Here is a 13976-nt window from a genome sequence, read left to right as displayed (position 1 = left end):
CAGACAATTGACACACCTCTTTTTTTTCAAGACAAGTTGCTCTGTCAGTATATTTGTGTTGCATTGATGTCACCTGAATGTAAAATAAGTTATGGGACCATAAAGACAAATGAAAACATAAAACGGAAATTGAATCACTCAAATATTTATTGAAAACACACACAAATAAATAAAAGCTAAGCATATTTCCTCTGGAAAACAGTTTGTTCAAGTCTTTGGAGTCCTGGAACTCAGGAATAAACATGATAACTTATACAGAACCAAAACTATTTACATTTTTCCAAAAAAAGTCCAGGCGCTTTTGGCCTCTTTGGATTTTGGATATTTACTGGTGCCAAGCCTCAAAACAGTTCCTATCAGGAACTTCTCCTCAAACTTTCTCCTCAAACTTTTTCCTCAAACTTTCTCCACAAAACTACTAAAAACTGCAGCGCGTCTCTCTCTCTTCACAATAAAAGAGCTGTGGTTCATGCGTAATGACGCACACCAACGTGGATGACGGATCAGCCTGTCATTGGTCAAACCCTCATCCAAAATGGTAGCTAGCATCGCGCTAGCGGCAAAAATGACGGAAAATTTATAAATTATGGACATCAAGTGGATAAATCTTGGATGTAAGCGTTTTGATTTATTGCTGAACAACTCCAAAAAGATGCACATGTTCCAGGCTGGATAGAAAACCTTCTGTAAAGGCTACAAAGACACCAAAGACACCCCCGTGATGGCTAGCTCGTTAGCTTTCTGCTGGAAAAAACGGTAAGAAAATCGATAAAAGTTTCATGAAATAATATAGATATTTATCGGAGGTGCCGTGTGACGTCGTGGGCGATGCCGTCGGGCTCTGAGGGAATGCGCACAGACGCGAGACAGAACTCAGTTGCACTGGAAGCCGTGTTCCTGCTAGTGTACAGCCCAACACAGCCACCACGAGCTTCAGAAATGAGCTGACCTGGTAGCAGATATCGATGAATACACAGAAAGTCGATTTAAGCTTTACTTTATTTATAGATATGGCAGTTCAATATGTAATGGCTATTTAATGTTGTTTTGATATTGAACACAACCTGATATAAAACATCCAGCTTTGTTTTCTGACTCAAAGCAGTATGTGTTTATATTTATATGCATTCAAAGATCACACCTCCCTTGTCTACAAAAAAACCCCGAAATAAATAAATAATAACATAATCGTGTACCTTTAAAACTAAGTTTGCCGTGTATAGCATACTGGAATGAGGTCAGACCCAAAGCTCCTCATTGCACGCGCTGATTATTATTAGATTCCTTTTTTTAGCCAATGAAAAGAGAGTGGGCGTGTTTTGGCGCATGGAAGGCTAGAAACAGCCTGTGATTGGCCGACCGCTGTCGCTATTATACCACTGGAAACGGATAAAACTGTATGAGGCAGAATAGAAGTCTGTTGAAACTTACAGACTGCGTTTAAGAGACGGACCCTTGTGCTAGCATTACATCCTGGTTTTCCCGCATGGTTTATCGGGGGAAGGATATGCAGAAGGAGTCAGATATCTTCAGAAACTCGAACAGAGCTTTGCTGCATCGCAGCGCATACACTAACACTGAGCTTTCGCATAGCTGAGCTCATATACAAACTTTCAACTGCGCACCGAGTTTTACAACATTATTAATGGATGCACGGACACTGTGGAAATCGGAAACTGTATCAGCTCATTCAACTATATGATAAAGCCCCGAAACAAAACTTTAGACACACAAAGCCACTGCACTAAGCACGACAGAAAGCGTGTGGTGCACCAGCCGCCTCGGCTCTCCTCAGGACTATTATCAGACTGAGTTTTCTTTAGCGACACGTTGGACTTGAGAGTGCACGCGCTCTCCCTCAGACTGTAGCAATGGTCCAGAAAACAAGCAGCACGGAGAATCCCGATGCGCTGTTTGCTGGGGACTCATCCGATTCCGGCGCGCTGGATCTGGACATGGCTTCCTCTCCGACCCCTGGTTCCACGGCATCCGGGGGTGACAAGCTTGACCCCGGCTGGTGCAAAACCCCCAGTGGTCACATCAAGAGACCAATGAACGCGTTCATGGTGTGGTCGCAAATCGAGAGGCGCAAGATAATGGAGCAGTCGCCGGACATGCACAACGCGGAGATCTCCAAGAGACTTGGCAAGCGCTGGAAGCTCCTGAAAGACAGCGACAAGATTCCCTTCATCCGAGAGGCGGAGCGGCTCAGGCTCAAGCACATGGCAGACTACCCAGACTACAAGTACCGGCCGAGAAAAAAGGTGAAGTCTGGCGGCTCCAAACCGAGCGAGAAGGGAGAAAAGATCTGTGCGAGCAGCAGCACGAGCGCCGGCTCTAAACCGTCCTCAAAAAAGAGTGGGAGCCCCAGATCAACCAGCAAGCCGCAGAAAATAGTACTGGGGAGCGCGAAGGCGGCGTTTCCCGAGCAGGGACCCGCGGATCACCACTCACTTTACAAATCCAAGTCGGCGTCGGCTTCCAAGCAAATTCCCGACAAGAAGGCAAAGCGGGTTTACATTTTCGGAGGCAGCAGCGGTATAAGCCCGTCTTCAGTAGCTGTGCCCGCCAGTCCGACCCTGAGCAGCTCCGCCGAGTCCAGTGACCCGCTGAGCCTGTACGAGGACGGCGCGCAGAGCGGCAAGGAGGGCGCCGATTCCCCTAGCAGCTCGTCCTCGGACCGCCACAGGTACACCAGCATGCGGGCGTCTTCACCGACTCCGTCCGCTTCACACTCGTCCTCCTCATCCCAGTTCTCCTCTTCTTCCGACGAGGAACTCGACGACGACATGCCGGACATTAATACGAGCCCAGGTTTTGACAGCATGTCCCTGGGAAGCATCGGCTCCTCGGTGCTGGACAGAGACTTTGACATGCATTTTGAATCCGGGGCTTCTCATTTCGAATTCCCCGACTACTGCACCCCTGAGGTGAGCGAAATGATTTCAGGGGACTGGTTGGAGTCGACAATTTCTAACTTGGTGTTCACGGCTCACGTATTGAACTAGAGAAAGCTGTGGAAATACGTCCGAGGAAGAACACTGAACAAAAGGGATAGCAGACAAGTGTGTTTGTAAAATAAGCCACCATGTGAGGGGGTCCCGCGCGTGAGACAACGGCAAAGCTATGGTGCTTTCGTGAAACGCTGGCAGGATGGAAAAGTGCCGCTAAACATTTTGTCGTGTGGGGGCCGAAGTTATTTCCCCGTGTTCGGCACGAGACGACAGGAGGAAATTCACGAGGAGTGCTTGAGAAAACACGTTCTGAACTGGAAACTGATTGATTTGCACGTACATGAAGGCGGGCTTCTGTCGTCTGTTTTAATCATTTGTACATCAAAAGAGACGTTTAAGAACTTTAATGATTCGCCTTGTGGACTTGATTTCTTAACAGAGGTACTGAAATATATGCTGTTTTCAGCATGACGGATTTATTGGCAAGGTGGGTTGACAAAAGACAAACAAAACAGGTTTTTTTACACAAAGAAAAAGGGGGGTGGGAAGCACGCATGCTATCTGTCCTCTCTTGTATTGAGAATTCTGTAAGACTGTCGAACAGTTAAACTAACGTTAGGATTATTTAAATGGATAGATGGCGCTATGTTTGAGGAAAAAAAAATCACCAGCTGTTTTCATTCTTAACTTCAGGATTCAAACACAAACTCAATCTGTGCTGAACTTTATACTACTCTCTACAATTCAGGACCAAAACTCTTTAAGTTTCCGAAACTAAGTTTTGTCATGGCTGTTTCCTTTTGTGTTCTTCAGATGCCATTTTTATATGGATGTATTTATATAGGCTACTGGCCAAACAGTTCGTCATATTTTTATGTTCTTGTAAGTACTCTCGCATCTGTCTGTCTCCTTCTCCGAAGAAGGGCTAGAGTTTTAACCTTTGTTTTTTATATTTAAATGTAGACTTTTGACACTTAAAGAGAGGAAACGTTTGATTATTTTCTCAGTGTATTTTTGTACAAATATATATAAATGGGGGTGTCAATAGGTGTAAACCGCTGTTTTGGATTTCGTAATTTGAAGAAGCAGCTTGGTCGGTGGTGGTCTCTGAATCGACCTCCTGTTTCATGTTTACATTCTCAATCTGCAGGCGTCTTAAAGACACACACTCCAAAACCCAGTGCAAGCCAACATGTGCTTCGTTTTTTTTACATTTTTCTCTGAGCGTGCCGAATTAAAAAGATTGTAGCTTTAAAACGAGCGATTTTCTTGGCGTTTTATATATTGAGAAACCACTGGATGGAAAATCGTTAGACATTCAAAATGGTCCATTTGAGATTCGCGACGATTATGTACTGCGTTCCTCATTGTATTTGAATATTTAATCTTTTCTACTTGTCGGATAAGTATAGCTAATTGTTTTAGTATCTTAAGGCATGGTGAATAGATTTGTATTTCCGATTCAGGTTTATAGCTGTTGTGTTAAAAAAGCAAGAAAAATGGGGGAAAAAACTCATATTTGTACATCTGTATATAGGCAAAAGATTGTGTGTTTATGTATGTTTTTGCGCTTTATCTCGACAGGCACTAGAATGGCTATCTTTATACATCCTTGCTTAGCCTACTTCATTTCAAGATGGTTGTTAAGGATTTTTATAATATACATTTGAAATATAATAACTTCATTTTTATCCATTCTGTGCAATATGCTGTGTAGAAATCTTGTTTTGTCTAATCATGCCATAAATCTCATGCCAGCTTATTGTGTCAAGTCACTGCCTGACAGACTGTTCATAAACTCCTGTACAGAACTTTTTCATAAAGGAAATAAACTCAGCTGGAACTGAACCCTAAACACGGCTTCGTTGACTCACTTCCTCATTTGCATAAGTGGGCGTGTCACCTTTGATCCCGGTGAACCGTCTGCCTTGTCTGTTTGGACTTGCAAAGCACATATTACTTGCCTCAACGATTTTTTAACGCTCACATAACAGCAGCTGCGCAAGCTTCATGTTGCTTACTGTAAGTGACTATTATATGTGCAAGTTTACAAATGTCTGCAGGTCAGTGCACAAGACTTAGGCTATGCCTCAGTGACAGTAATTTAATGTGCATGTGTCAGGCTACTCAAATACAGATGCTCCTTGATTATGAATTTACACTGAAAGGTGATCCATGTGGCTTCATGCACTCAGTGACTGGCTGTCTAGCAGACTGCATCTCCCATCCCCCTCCTCCAGACAGTCTGGGCTCCTAGAGAGGGGGATGGGCTGCTATCGGGCCCTCCACCACCAAACACTACTGGAATCATTTATACTGCCCTTATATTTCTCCTGTACTCTGTGAGATATTGCCAGAAAATATGTGCACAATGTAATATGGGACTACATGTAAGAATGCATATAAACAAAACACATGGCATTGGAAATAACATGCATGAAAACAGCTGTGGTATTACTGTATGCCCAATACAATATTCTGTATTAGACAATCTGCGCACATTCCTCTTGCCGGTAGTGTGGGTGTTACCACAGCGCCCAAAGAACAACTCAGCAGGGGGCTTTGGCCAGATCTGTTCTCCAGAGGGAGGGGTGTCAGACAAGAAGTGGCGAGAAACCTGCCTGCCTGCCTCTGAGGACAGCTGCGAAAGAAAGCTTAGATATTACAATATAAGTACCCTCAGTTCAGTTTTGGCGTGGGCACAGTCATTGTCTTGTAGGCAGCACATTATATTACTGTATCCTCCATAAAAAGAAAATGGTTTATCTTTCATAAGATACTTCCTGACAGCCGCTAGAAGAAGAAAGGCACCAGTTTTTCCGTTTTCATTGCCTTACAAAATGACAGAAGAGTCAGTCTCACACGTTTATTGTATCTTTCATGATTTGTTGCCAAATATAGGCCTAAACATATAATTTGCTGTACTAAAGTGAGAAAAGATTTTATTTATTTTACTGATCAGTTGCTGTTGCTTCTGTGAATAGAAGTTCAAAATTACTGTAATGTTATTGATGCAAGAGGAACTTTGTACATCTTGATTGTTGTGTTTCAGTAACATGTAGGATAAGAAATTTTAAGTGATCATTAATCATGAAGAGTACATTTTGTCACCAACTAGCCTATGAATTTAATGTCAACAATGGCTAGTTATATCATATTGAATTTAAAATTTATGCATCTTTGTTAACCATCAGATCTTTTTGAGACACTTTTGTGAACATGATTTTGTTTTTATACACGTTTTCTTTCTGTACTGAATGTGTTCATTCACGTGACGTAAACAATAAGGGGGTAAATCCAAATGGTATGAATACTGATCCAAAAATGCGCTCTATAAAACACTGGACTCTGTGGCAATCAAATATTTAAATATAAAACATCCTCCCTCTATAATTCCCGTCCTTTTGAAATACGATGGATCTTAGCATTTTAAATGAAGGTTTAGTAAGTTCCTTTGAACTCAAACACAGTTTGTTAATGTACTATAGTGTGATGCTGGTTTGGTGTGTGTGCTGATCCCACCTTTAATGAGATTTATTAACTAAAACATCTGGGGTCTAAAGACAGCATATTCAGATTTCGTAAGGACAACCAAAGCACTGAGGAGAATTTGAAAGGGTGTTTTCTAATTTTTCAGTCAGAGTGTCTTGTGTGGCACATATAAATTGTCAAGTGTTAATATAAAATAAATGCATAAACATTGTTTTTGTAAACAATCTACAGTATCAGTTAAAAAAGTGCAAAAACACAGGTTAAACATACAAAATTACATCATTTACACAATATCATCATTGTAACTGATAACATTTTCAACAATTCTAATGATAAAACTTTTTTATTCTTTCTTTCTTTCTTTCTTTCTTTCTTTCTTTCTTTCTTTCTTTCTTTCTTTCTTTCTTTCTTTCTTTCTTTCTTTCTTTCTTTCTTTCTTTCTTTCTTTCTTTCTTTCTTTCTTTCTTTCTTTCTTTCTTTCTTTCTTTCTTTCTTTATGGTATTAATGGTAAATTATTATGAAAAATATGGTAAATAATAAAGATGCATGTGGACCTAAGACGGTGACTCATTTTTTGAGATATTTCTATTTTCTTAAAATGTTGCCATTTTATCTTTTATTATTAAAAATCACAGTGAGTTGTGAATTTCAAATGCTATATTTATCACTCAGTACAGCCAATAATTATATATTCAATGGTCAATTTGGTAACACTGTAAGCTTGAAAATGAAGCTGTTTCCTATAAGAAAAAAGAATGTATTTTGCTGTCACTGTTACACAACATTTTTGATACTTACTATTAGCTCTCTTGTCATTGCATTTAATGTTGTGGATCTGAAATCTCTATTTACTGTACACCGATGATGAGTTATGAGAACGCACATTTGTGGCTGTCAGATCTTATCATCTTTTTACTTATTTCCTTCAATATTAAATATTAACATCACCATTATTTACAATTCTAGAATTGTTACTGTTTTACATGTACAATGAATACTTTTCATGGCATTCAGTAACAAAATACAAAAATGAGGGGCATCTGCAACCAAATGGTGGACCATTTCTAAGTATATAACAGTATACAAAATCTAAAAATGTAAGTTTAGGGGACCTTTTTTGCTGTAAGACTCATTACTCAAAATGCTTGAGTAAACTTGCTGCATTTGCATAAACAAGAGTTTATCTTAATGCCACTTAATATCGTAATATCCAAGAATTGATAATATCTTACTCAAATCTTATGTCATCTGAACCCAAACAAACCACTGTTCTGAGCTGAATGAAATATGAGAAGGTTTTTAACTACAAAGGTGTTCACACTTTTCTATTTTGCTTAATGATTGTTGTTTTCAAATCTCCATGTTATTATAAATATATCAGCTAGGGTTACTATCTTTTTCAAAGTTGAGCTGACTGAATTTTCATGGTAACTGTGTATTAAAGTACTTTGCAAAAAAATGCCTTACTAAGTTAATGTGTTTGTAGTGGTTTATTTACTCAAAATTTGCCCAACGACTGCATGCCTTCATAGTTTTACATTTTAAATGTAATCTTTTTATTTTATTTTATGAAATGCATTTAGGAATGCATACATGACTCAAGCATTGATGTCCTACAGGTTTATCACATGTTCAAATAGATATTTTTTGGGCTTCTGTATACTGATGTATCCAAATGTCTGTTTGCTATATATCTCAGCATGATACAGCATTGATATATCCAAGGTCAGTAGACCTCTAATAGTCTGTTACTTGATTGTGTAACGCTTTGTTACACTGTGTGTCCTTTCCCTATAAGCCAATATATACACTCACCTAAAGGATTATTAGGAACACCATACTAATACTGTGTTTGACCCCCTTTCGCCTTCAAAACTGCCTTAATTCTACGTGGCATTGATTCAACAAGGTGCTGAAAGCATTCTTTAGAAATGTTGGCCCATATTGATAGGATAGCATCTTGTAGTTGATGGAGATTTGTGGAATGCACATCCAGGGCACGAAGCTCCAGATCCACCACATCCCAAAGATGCTCTATCGGGTTGAGATCTGGTGACTGTGGAGGCCCTTTTAGTACAGTGAACTCATTGTCATGTTCAAGAAATTAATGTGAAATGATTCGAGCTTTGTGACATTGTGCATTATCCTGCTGGAAGTAGCCATCAGAGGATGGGTTCATGGTGGTCATAAAGGGATGGACATGGTCAGAAACAATGCTCAGGTAGGCCGTGGCATTTAAACGATGCCCAATTGGCACTAAGGGGCCTAAAGTGTGCCAAGAAAACATCCCCCACACCATTACACCTCCACCACCACCAGCCTGCACAGTGGTAACAAGGCATGAATTCTCCAAATTCTGACTCTACCATCTGAATGTCTCAACAGAAATCGAGACCATTCAGACCAGGCAACATTTTTCCAGTCTTCAACTGTCCAATTTTGGTGAGCTCGTGCAAATTGTAGCCTCTTTTTCCTATTTGTAGTGGAGATGAGTGGTACCCGGTGGGGTCTTCTGCTGTTGTAGCCCATCCACCTCAAGGTTGTGCGTGTTGTGGCTTCACAAGTGCTTTGCTGCACACCTCGGTTGTAACGAGTGGTTATTTCAAAGTTGCTCTTCTATCAGCTTGAATCAGTCGGCCCATTCTCCTCTGACCTCTAGCATCAACAAGGCGTTTTCGCCCACAGGACTGGACGTTTTTCCCTTTTCACACCATTCTTTGTAGACCCTAGAAATGGTTGTGTGTGAAAATCCCAGTAACTAAGCAGATTGTGAAATACTCAGACTGGCCCGTCTGGCACCAACAACCATGCCACGCTCAAAATAGCTTAAATCACCTTTCTTTCCCATTCTGACATTCAGTTTGGAGTTCAGGAGATTGTCTTGACCAGGACCACACCCCTAAATGCATTGAAGCAACTGCCATGTGATTGGTTGATTAGATAATTGTTCCTAAAAATCCTTTAGGTGAGTGTATACAGCAGAATAGCTAAATATTTAAATGCATGGTTCCACTTTATATTAAGGGGTTTTAACTACTATGCACTTACATCAAAAATATGTACATTGTACTTATTGTGTTCATATTGTATTGCAAAACTTTTTTCTGCTACTGAGGTGGGATACAGGTAAGGTTAGGGGTGGGTTTGGTTGTATGTTATATATATATATATATATATATATATATATATATATATATATATATATATATATATATATATATATATATGTATATATGTATATGTATATATATATATATATATATATATATATATATATATATATATATATATATATATATATGTATATATGTATATATGTATATATATATATATATATGTATATATGTATATATGTATATATATATATATGTATATATGTATATATGTATATATATATATATATATATATATATATATATATATAATAAGTGCATTATGTCAAATTAATCATTTAAATGTTAGTGGCCTACATAGTAGTTAAAGCCACTTAATATAAAGTGGGACCCAATGGGTTAACATTGACAAATTAAAATGTAATATGGTGCATATGCAGTCATAATTTATACTCGCAGACTTATTCTGACCAGTGATCAAATTATTTACAACAATCAGAAGGTCGAATTGTAGCCTATAATAATCTGATATGATGATGATAAAATATCTCAGTCAAAAAATAAATATTAAAGTTTTATCTAAAAATTGATACATGATGACAAAACTGTTGATGTATGTCCGTGATGTTACTATGGTTACCAGGCCAATGCTCTAACTTTTTATCGAATACGTTTTTATAGCTAGCCATTTAGGAAAATAACACCAAACCTTTTGTTTTGACTTGGAAATTATGACAGGAAATATATATTAATTCCAAGTGTGTTTAGTAGTGCAGTTTACAGCAAATATTTATTTAATAAAATAGCCTAAAGATTTTGAAAAAAAAAAAAAAACAGATATAGGCTAGCCTATATTTGTAGCCTACTTAAAACTATTAAAAGCCCATACACTCAAAGTGAAGAACATGATTGAATAGTAGAAACACGTGCTCCGTTGCAGTCTGTACCGTGGAGAGCAAAATAATCACTTATTTACGCATCCGGCACCCACGAGTAGCTATTCTAGTAAGTTGCTCTCTTTGTTGTTATTTAGTTGTATGTAGAGGGCGGGACTCGATCTGAAATGAACAAGGCGCGGCCAAGAACCCCTTCACACGTGTAGACAAAGGGACCCATCAACACAACCCAAATATGCATTCGAAAAGTTTTTTTTCGTGCTCGCGACTTCACGCCAAGACCTCGCAAAATGCTCAGGTGAGTTATTCGCATGCGCCTATTGGGGTTTGTGTCGCGCTTAAATAAATGTCGTTTATGAAATTTATCTTGAAAAGTTCTTTAAGAGTTGGTGCGTCAGCTCGCAAAGTTGGAACACAAAGCAAGAGGAGCGTTCCTTTGTTCAGCGGGGCGCTTTGAAGGGCGACTCTAGATGCTCAAACTATATATGAAGATTAAATATGAAGAAATTGGATGGCAAAACGAGAGGATGCATTTCGGAGGAAAATGGTTGAGAGTTATTTTCCACTTTTGGCTCGTGTGGGACTAAGGATGACGCAGGAAGACAAAGCTGTCAAAAGTTGATTGGCGAAGCAAGTTGACGGAAAATTACGCATGCAACGTATTTCAGAATTAATATTAAATGAAAGACAAGTTTTGTTACAAGTAGAGCACTATGCATTGATCTCTTTGATCTTTCAGAATGTAGAGGTTAATCGCGAAGTAGAATCGCCAATGCTGATAAATTCTGCATAGCCTACTTGTGTTTTTAATGTCTCTTATAATTTAAATCATTCGTCATTAATGCAATGCTATTGGTGCCATTTGTGATCATTTTTGAGCGTTATGTTGATGCATAATAAGCACGAAATGCTCAGAATGTGTGAACGAGCAACAGGTACAATGAGCAGTCGGTCTCAGTCCTTTGTTACAGAACTTAGAAAGGCACGATGGAGTTTCTTTGTTCTGCAGCTATACAGAGAATATGAGGAACCTTAACGCAAAATATGGCTTTAACCTTCGTTGCTTAAGTGTCTGATATTGCAACTAATGTTAACCAAAAAAACCAGTGACCAAAAAAAAAAAGAATAGCCTACATAGAAACACAATTATTTCAACAACTTTATCAATCAGTCCTGATTAGAATAGCCTATTTTTTTTTTTTTTTAATATAACCTTTACACCAGAATATATATATATTTTTTTTTTAAGTAAGTAGGCCTATTCAAAAACAACTTTCCATGAAGATCAGGTCATGGGAGTATTTCAGAAGTGTTTATTTGACTTTTTATTTAAAGTTTTATCGATATGGACATTTGCTTGTAGGCCTACGTTTAATTTGCCCATAACTCTGGAGACCAAAAGTTCCCTTAAAAAAAAAAGTTATCAGATCTTTCCAAAATGCACTTTTGCTATTACAGCCCATTGCATTAGGCAGCTGTGCACATGAGATTAATTTAAAATGCACAACAGATGTACAACAAACATACTAATATTACATGTCAATCCAAACACGTTCTAGGAGAGTAAAACATTAAATGCAATTTAATTTACCTTAAATAGTTTAATCTGAGTTTCCCAGCACGACCTATTGTGTTGTTATATGCGCCAAACTGCAAGTGGCCTACATGCATTCAGATCTGTTAAACTCTTTTTAATAGTGAACATTTTAATGGTATTTACCTGTGCCTGGGAAAAAAAAGAGCCGAGGACACAGTTGCATTCATTTCTTCGTTGAACTTGAAATATATATATTTTTTAATCTTATAGGCTACTATGCAGAAGCATCGGAATTATGAGTACTGGATAACCTCTATCAACGGACGCCTTTTTATGGATTTATTTATTTATTTGCTGTGGGATATTACTTTCCTCCGGGATTACTGGACTATTCACGAGAACAATTACTTTCCACATCTTGACACAATGAATTTAGCCTACGAACTAAAGGTAAGTACCCTACTTTTCAAACTTTGTTAACCCTTAAAAAAAATAAAAAAATAATATATATATATATATATATAATATAATTCCTAGATGCTTCAAGTATTAATATAGAATGGTAGCCTAAATATAATAGGCTATGCATTTGAATGTACACAAATGAGCGTTACACAATATAATAACGCTAATATCATTAACGAAAGTTATTATGACGTCTCAGCACATTTTGTTACTGTCGACAGACAGGTTCCTGTACACATCAGCCCTCGGCATGGCCGGCTGAATTAAACTTTTGCTCAACAAAAGTTTGCAGTGATGAGGTAATTCAGGGCTATGTCTGTCAATCACGCATATGCATATTAGAAACTTTAGAAGAGAGCGTCATGTCTGTCTAGCGCAGCAGTATTTTTTCAGCACGTGTGGAGCTGGACAGCGTCTTTGGGACTCGCTGGATTTCATGGCGCGAGCCCGCAGCATCCACGGGAAACATTTAGAGCCGCATTGCAGCCATTTCTTTCATCAAATGAGTAATCCCATCATCTTCCCCTGACTCTTTACCATGAGTCGAGGATTGAGTGAGCTCAGACTGCGTCGAGACCAGTCAAGCATCTCGCCCTACGGCGTCTCTCCACTATGATGTCATTACTCTCCAGTATGATGTCATTAGTAGCCAATCAAACGCGAGCGGGAATCATACGAGCCAATTAAACGCGAGGCGAGAGAAGCGGCCCCGCCCACCGCACGTTTTGTCCATGTTGGAGGTCGCAGCTCTGAAATGAAGTAATGCAGAGAAAAGCAGACAAAAGTATTCTGGTGTGACACGAGCTTCGTATTAAAACAGAGTGTTATGTATGCTGCATAATGGTGCAGGTTAAGATGAGACAGTTAATAGTTGCTTTGGAGATTAAATTACATTTAGAAAAAGGGCATGGGCTTGTGTTGTTGTTTTAGGAATTTTATGATCATGTTATAAAGACAAAATCAATCGAGTTTTATTCACTCTTCCCATATAACATGTAGGCTATTTAAAGGAAATTTTGCATTGTAAAGACGGCCACCAGCGACATTTTCACTCTTCTGTAGAAAATAGCAGATGGTGCTGGTGTGATAGTGACTATTCTCTAACCTGGTGCTTTTCATCCACATTATTCAATAAGCAGCAATGAACAGAGAGAGCCTGATGTCACTCCTGCGGCTCGTACAGTCTGCAGTCTAGGCACAAAAATATCTGTTTTTTTTTTTTACCTCTCGTTCTCAGTTCACAGTCTCTTCTGCATATCAATGTGCTTTGGAAAAGCTCCACATTTAGACTAGCATTACCAATCGTCCTGACAGCGTACCTTCTAGGTCCTCACAGCCTGTGAAATGAATGGAGTAGCAGGCTTAGTTTTAGTTCTCAGTGCCTGTCATCCAGAGATAAGTGAACATGTTCTGTCTGAACACTAAGATGTATCCAGAATGCATTATTTCTCTTTGCCTTCACACTAGTTAAATACTCACATTAAATTGTGTTTTTTCTGATTATTTTATCAGTCATAC

General features: G+C 38.8%; 1 protein-coding gene and 1 long non-coding RNA gene across 2 annotated transcripts in view; both read left to right on the top strand.

Annotated features, from left to right (window-relative positions):
* Positions 1–1403: 1403 nt before the first annotated feature.
* sox4b (SRY-box transcription factor 4b) lies at positions 1404–4801 on the top strand. The gene has a single exon (XM_079837940.1). The coding sequence runs from the start codon at positions 1872–1874 to the stop codon at positions 3006–3008; it is 1137 nt and encodes a 378-aa protein (XP_079694066.1). The 5' UTR covers positions 1404–1871; the 3' UTR covers positions 3009–4801.
* A 5824-nt stretch (positions 4802–10625) lies between these two features.
* Positions 10626–13976, top strand: part of LOC307138419 — a 161193-nt gene continuing 157842 nt past the window's right edge. The window contains exons 1-2 of the long non-coding RNA XR_013818019.1: positions 10626–10754; positions 12264–12443. This is a non-coding gene — a long non-coding RNA (uncharacterized lncRNA). The remainder of the gene's footprint in view (positions 10755–12263; positions 12444–13976) is intronic.

The sequence above is a fragment of the Gobio gobio genome (assembly GCF_949357685.1).
Source record: "Gobio gobio genome assembly, chromosome: 15".
NCBI lineage: Eukaryota > Metazoa > Chordata > Actinopteri > Cypriniformes > Gobionidae > Gobio > Gobio gobio.
This window is presented reverse-complemented; position numbering and strand designations above follow the sequence as displayed.